At 53.3% G+C, this 7,233-nt stretch overlaps 1 protein-coding gene across 1 annotated transcript in view; it reads right to left on the minus strand.

Annotated features, from left to right (window-relative positions):
- LOC147086755 (contactin-5-like) overlaps nt 1-7,233 on the minus strand; it is a 380,876-nt gene that overhangs the window by 102,235 nt on the left and 271,408 nt on the right. Inside the window, exon 14 of the mRNA XM_085978315.1 lies at nt 1,350-1,476. Coding sequence (XP_085834441.1) covers nt 1,350-1,476 — 127 coding nt within the window. The remainder of the gene's footprint in view (nt 1-1,349; nt 1,477-7,233) is intronic.

The following is a 7,233-nucleotide window of genomic DNA, read 5'->3' on the forward strand; positions in this document are numbered from 1 at the left end:
GTTACTCTGTATCTAACCCGTGCTGTACCTGCCCTGGGAGTGCTTGATGGGACAGTGTAGAGGGAGCTTTACTTTGTACCTAACCCGTGCTGTACCTGCCCTGGGAGTGTTTGATGGGGACAGTGTAGAGGGAGCTTTACTCTGTATCTAACCCGTGCTGTACCTGCCCTGGGAGTGTTTGATGGGACAGTGTAGAGGGAGCGTTACTCTGTATCTAACCCGTGCTGTACCTGCCCTGGGAGTGTTTGATGGGGACAGTGTAGAGGGAGCTTTACTCTGTATCTAACCCGTGCTGTACCTGCCCTGGGAGTGTTTGATGGGACAGTATAGAGGGAGCTTTACTCTGTATCTAACCCGTGCTGTACCTGCCCTGGGAGTGTTTGATGGGACAGTGTAGAGGGAGCTTTACTCTGTATCTAACCCGTGCTGTACCTGCCCTGGGAGTGTTTGATGGGACAGTGTAGAGTGAGCTTTACTCTGTATCTAACCCCGTGCTGTACCTGCCCTGGGAGTGTTTGATGGGAACAGTGTAGAGGGAGCTTTACTCTGTATCTAACCCGTGCTGTACCTGCCCTGGGAATGTTTGATGGGACAGTGTAGAGTGAGCTTTACTCTGTATCTAACCCCATGCTGTACCTGCCCTGGGAGTGTTTGATGGGAACAGTGTAGAGGGAGCTTTACTCTGTATCTAACCCGTGCTGTACCTGCCCTGGGAGTGTTTGATGGGACAGTGTAGAGGGAGCTTTACTCTGTATCTAACCCCGTGCTGTACCTGCCCTGGGAGTGTTTGATGGGGACAGTGTAGAGGGAGCTTTACTCTGTATCTAACCCGTGCTGTACCTGCCCTGGGAGTGTTTGATGGGGACAGTGTAGAGGGAGCTTTACTTTGTATCTAACCCCATGCTGTACCTGCCCTGGGAGTGTTTGATGGGGACAGTGTAGAGGCAGCTTTGCTCTGTATCTAAGTGCTGTACCTGCTCTGGGAGTGTTTGATGGGACAGTGTAGAGGGAGCTTTACTCTGTATCTAACCCGTGCTGTACCTGCCCTGGGAGTGTTTGATGGGGACAGTGTAGAGGGAGCTTTACGCTGTATCTAACCCGTGCTGTACCTGCCCTGGGAGTGTTTGATGGGGACAGTGTAGAGGGAGCTTTACTCTGTATCTAATCCGTGCTGTACCTGCCCTGGGAGTGTTTGATGGGACAGTGTAGAGGGAGCTTTACTCTGTATCTAACCCGTGCTGTACCTGCCCTGGGAGTGTTTGATGGGACAGTGTAGAGGGAGCTTTACTCTGTATCTAACCCGTGCTGTACCCTTGTATTGTTTTGCCCCCCAGTGCTGGAATCTTTACCTGTAGCTGGGGTTTGGGTTTCCCCTGGCCTCACAGGTCAGTGTGACTTTCCTAGCCTCTGCCTGTGTCAGGACGATCTGCTCGTGAGGTTCGTGTGTGAGGTCCGGCCCATGGGCCTCCAGCTCACCTGTGGACAAGAGAAAGCAGCAAATCCTGACACAGAATGATAGCATATGGTCCACAATCCTGTCCCACATCTCCTTCGCCGCACATCGCCCCATCATTTTTGCAAAATAATTGACCTTGAGTTTGGCCAGCTCAAGGAGAAAGAGAGAGAGAGATAGAGACAGGGAGAGAGAGAGAGAGAGAGAGGGAGAGACAGAGAGAGAGGCAGAGAGAGACAGAGAGAGTGAGAGAGACAGAGACAGAGAGAGACAGAGAGACAGAGAGAGAGAGAGAGAGACAGAGAGAGAGAGAGACAGACAGAGAGACAGAGACAGAGAGAGAGAGACAGAGAGAGAGACAGACAGACAGACAGATGTATTGATTTCTTAGTGGGTTCAATGACGAGACATTTATGAAAGAGAATGTCTTTTAATCTAAAGCTTGTTCAACTCTTGTTAACAGCATTTACAGGAGACATCATGTTAGAAATCCATCTAAAGCGAAACTGAAACTAAACCAAACTGCTTGTCTCTCACATGACCTCTACTGGTCAGGCATAAGTAATCAATCAGGCAACTATGCTGGTAAGACATGATAATCAAACAGGCAAATAACATCACTATTTGCTGATATCATTACATCTCCCTTTCTTAAAACAAAAGTATTTTACTTTTAACTAACAACATGTTTTGCTTGTATTAATCTGCATTTTAACTGTAACACTTAATGAACTCACATTATCATGATCAAGGTTTTTTAACCTTGCTTTGTGTGTTCACATGAAATATGTAAATACACTAGAACTTGAAGAATGAATAAGATAACATTACTTCCTTCTATAACAATAGTCCTTAAATTTGCTCAATGAGTCTCTCAGGAGGCTTCACGTGTCTTGAGGATTTTCTGATTGATTGTCCTTGAATCTGAGTTGTTGCCTCAGATGATGGTTTCTCAGCTGTGTGATCAGGTTGCTCAACAGTATCAGTCTCTTGACCTGCTGTGGCTGGTCCCATGAGAAGATCTCGACGATTTCTTCTCAGAACAGCACCCTCATCTGTCTGAATGGTGTATGATCTTGGTTGAACTTCACTCAGGACAGTTCCCTTCTGAGTCCATGTGTTTGTTTTGTCTTTGAACCTTACTTGGTCACCAGTGTGGAGTTCAGGTAGGTTTTGTGTTCCTCTGTCATAGTAGTACTTTTGCTTTTCTTTCTGTTGTTCTTTGAACTTCCTCACTTTCTCCCCCTCTTTTGTTTTCAGGAGGTTCTCCGGGATGGGTAGGTTTGACCTTAGCCGACGTCCCATCAGGAGTTGGGCTGGTGACATACCACACTCGAGCGGCGTTGTGCGGTATACAAGCATGCTCTGGTAGAAGTCAGTTCCACTGTCTTTTGCCTTGTACATCCGTCTTTTCACTGTGTTTACGGGCTCTCCTGGGTCAACAGCTCTGGACAACGTGTCTGCTGTATACATCAGCTTACCCGGTGTGTACGCAACATTCAGTTCATCATAGACTGTCTCTCCTTCGCTTTCCACAACGAGGACTCTCTTTACCAGGTTCAGTCTCTCACAGGCTTTTAAACCTAGTATGGCTTGCACATCCTTTGGCACCACGATTAATGCTAGCGTGTGCTCTCTGTCCTTGTGTGTTACTTTGACAATGCATCTTCCTTTCACTGGTATATCAGTACCTGAGTATCCTGTCACTTTCACTTTGATTCCATGTATCTTTGGTCTGGGTCTAATTTTCTTAAAATCAGTCTCTGATATCACATTAACTTGTGCTCCAGTATCCAATTTAAATGGAATGTGTATGTCATTCACTTTTAGTGTCAACATCCAGTCTCTTTTTTCTTCTTTGTTTTCAGACACAACATCTACATAGAACTCCTCTATCTCGCTTTCATCTACTGCATGGACCTTGCTTTGTTGCATTTGGTTCTTACAGCAACGGGCATAATGGTTGTTCTTGTTGCAACTATTGCATGTTTTACCATATGCTGGACACTTTCTTGGTGGATGCTGTGTACCGCATCGACTACATGTCTTTCGATTGCCCCTTTCATTGTTGTTCGCTGGCCACGCCTCTTTTTTCACATTGGCGCTCTCTTTGTTAAACGGTTTGTGTCCGTTCTTTCTCACTGCATCCACGTTGCAGCTACTATCACTGAACAGCTCTTTTGCTTGCAACTTCACAGTCTCTGTAGTCCTACACAGTGCTATGGCTTTTCCCAGGTCTAGATCTTGCTCTCTTAGCAGTCTTTCCCTTAGACCATTATCTGGAATACCACATACCAGTCTGTCTTTTATCAGCGAGTCTGTCAGTCCCCCAAATTCACACGATTTGCTTCTGTTTCTCAGTTCAGTCACATACTGATCAATAGTCTCACCCGTTTTCTGTACACATGTGAAAAATCTGTGCCTCTCAAACGTCACGTTACGTTTAGGTATGCAGTAGGCCTCAAACTGTTCCATTATTTTATCTAGCTTCATTTTGTCTTCATCAACAGCGAATGTGACGTTATTATACACCTCCAGCGCCTCATCATCCACGACATGTAAGAACAGTGACGATTTCCTTTTATTACTTTTCTCGTCAGCTCCGATTGCTGATAAATACAACCCCACATGTTGTTTGAACCTTCTCCAATTTTCAGCCACATTACCTGTCAACTGAAGCGTCGCCGGTGGGTGTAAACCTTCCATTTTTTCACTTCGTTAGCTATTCTCCAATGGTAAGCAACGATGTTCTCTTTTGGCTTGCTAATTTGTGGAGAGCTGATTTAACTTCAGATTTTTTCTCTTCATCTCTTTCAATCACTTCTGACACCATGTATTGATTTCTTTGTGGGTTCAATGACGAGACATTTATGAAAGAGAATGTCTTTTAATCTAAAGCTTGTTCAACTCTTGTTAACAGCATTTACAGGAGACATCATGTTAGAAATCCATCTAAAGCGAAACTGAAACTAAACCAAACTGCTTGTCTCTCACATGACCTCTGCTAGTCAGGCATAAGTAATCAATCAGGCAACTATGCTGGTAAGACATGATAATCAAACAGGCAAATAACATCACTATTTGCTGATATCATTACAAGAGACAGAGAGAGAGACAGAGAGAGAGAGACAGAGACAGAGAGAGAGAGACAGAGACAGAGAGAGAGAGGCAGAGAGAGAGAGACAGAGAGAGAGAGAGGGAGAGACGGAGGGAGAGAGACAGACAGAGAGAGAGAGACAGACAGAGAGAGGGACAGAAAGAGAGACAGACAGAGAGAGAGAGAGACAGAGAGAGAGAGAGAGAGACAGAGGGAGAGTGAGGTAGGAAGGGAGGGAGAGGTGAGGGAGGGATGGAGAGAGTGAGGGAGGGAGGGAGAGGGGGGGAGAGTGGGGGAGAGTGAGGGGGTAGGGAGAGGTGGGGGAGAGGGAGGGAGGGAGGAAGGAAGAGAGGGGTGGAGGGAGAGGGAGGGGGGAGGGAGAGTGAGGGAGGGAGGGAGAGTGAGGGGGAGGGAGGGAGGGGGAGGGAGGGAGGGAGAGTGTGAGGGGGAGGGAGAGTGAGGGAGGGATGGAGGATGGAGAGTGAGGGACGGAGAGGGAGTGAGGGAGGGAGAGTGAGGGAGGGAGGGAGGGCGAGTGAGGGAGGGAGGGAGAGTGAGGGAGGGAGAGTGAGGGGGAGGGAGGGAGAGTGTGAGGGGGAGGGAGAGTGAGGGAGGGAGGGAGGGAGAGTGAGGGAGGGATGTAGAGGAGTGGGGCTGACAACGCCTAGGGAAGGCTGCCCTTTAATCCGAGACACACAGGGTTGGACGCCACAAGATTGTGGCCAACCTGGATCTCAAAGAATTAACACCTCAGCCTCCCTTCGTCCCTCTAGAAGCAGGGAGCCGAGACCACCCAGCCCCCCGCCCCGCAGCAGCCCGCCAACCCTCTCTGCTCATTTTCCCCAGGGGCCCAGTTCACAAAGGGACTTGCAGCAGTATTTTTGGTGGTGCGGAGGCTGCAGGCTGTCCTGAGTTGTGCCGGGGGGACAGGGCGGAGAGGAACGAGTTCGCCGAGCGATTACAGGCCTCCAGGAGACTCTGTCCACCGCCATCCATCACCAGGCCGGCAGGTGTCTGCACACAGCTCGCACCAACACTGTCTCTCCTCATTAAACATTTCCTTCACGGTCCCTGCACCCCACAATTCACCATGACAGTCGGGCATTGATCTTGAGACCTCACTGTGTCCGCAGTATTCATCGGCCCATCTCCGAGTCTCGTTCCCCCATTCCCAGGGACTGACTACAGCGCTGTGGGATCCCTCCCTCCCCCCTCCCTCACTCTCCCCCTCCCTCCGCTCCCCCCTCCCTCGCTCCCTCCCTCGCTCTCCCCCTCCCTCCCCCCGCTCTCCCCCTCCTCGCTCTCCCCCTCCCTCCGTTCTCCCCCTCCCTCGCTCTCTCCCTCCCTTGCTCTTCCCCTCCCTCGCTCTTCCCCTCCCTCACTCTCCTCCTCCCTCACCCCTCCCCCTCCCTCCACTCGCCCCCTCCGCATTCCCCCTTCCTCGCTCTCCCCCCTCCCTCACTCTCCCCCTCCCTCCCCGTCCCTCCGCTCTCCCCCTCCCTCGCTCTCTCCCTCCCTCGCTCTCCCCCTCCCTCTCCCCTCCCTCACTCTCCTCCTCCCTCACCCCTCCCAAACCCTCCAAACGCCCCCCCTCCGCATTCCCCCTTCCTCGCTCTCCCCCTCCCTCACTCTCCCCCTCCCTCACTCTCCCCTTCCCTCACTCCCACTCCCTCCGCTCTACCCCCTCCCTCCCTCTCCCCCTCCCTCGCTGTCCCTCTCCCTCCCCTCCCCCTCCCTCCCCCGACCCTCCATTCGCCCCCTCCCTCTCTCCCCCCCTCCCCCCTCCGCTCTCCCCCTCCCTCGCACTCCCCCTCCCTCGCTCTCCCCCTCCCTCACTCTCCCCCTCCCCGTCTCTCCCCCTCCCTCACTCTCACCCTCCCTCCGCTCTCCCCCTCCCTCGCTCTCCCCCTCCCTCCCCTCTCCCCCTCCCTCGCCTCTCCCCCTCCCTCCGCTCTTCCCTCCCTCTCACTCCCTCTCCCTCCACTGTCCCCCTTTCGCTCCCCCTCCCTCCGCTCTCCCCCTCCCTCACACTCCCCCTCCCTCACTCACCCCCTCCCTCACTCTTCCCACCCTCGCCCCCCTCCCTCGGCTCTCCCCCTCCCTCGCCCTCCCCCTCCCTCACTCTCCCCCTCCCTCCGCTCTCCCCTCCCTCCACTCTACCCCTCCCTCGCTCCCCCCTCCCTCAGCTCTCCCCTCCCTCACCCTCCCCTTCCTCGTCCTTCACCCTCCCTCGCTCTCCCCCTCCCTCACTCTCCTCCTCCCTCACCCCTCCCCCTCCCTCCACTCGCCCCCCTCCGCATTCCCCCTTCCTCGCTCTCCCCCTCCCTCACTCTCCCCCTCCCTCCCCGTCCCTCCGCTCTCCCCCTCCCTCGCTCTCTCCCTCCCTCGCTCTCCCCCTCCCTCTCCCCTCCCTCACTCTCCTCCTCCCTCACCCCTCCCAAACCCTCCAAACGCCCCCCCTCCGCATTCCCCCTTCCTCGCTCTCCCCCTCCCTCACTCTCCCCCTCCCTCACTCTCCCCTTCCCTCACTCCCACTCCCTCCGCTCTCCCCCCTCCCTCACTCTCCCCCTCCCTCGCCTCTCCCCTCCCTCCCTCTCCCCCTCCCTCTCCCTCCCCCTCCCCTCCCTCCCCCGACCCTCCATTCGCCCCCCCCTCCCCCCTCCGCTCACCCCCTCCCTCGCAC

This window comes from Somniosus microcephalus, unplaced genomic scaffold (assembly GCF_052327205.1).
Source record: "Somniosus microcephalus isolate GS21.2 unplaced genomic scaffold, FLI_Smic_1.0 unresolved_chr7, whole genome shotgun sequence".
Lineage (NCBI taxonomy): Eukaryota > Metazoa > Chordata > Chondrichthyes > Squaliformes > Somniosidae > Somniosus > Somniosus microcephalus.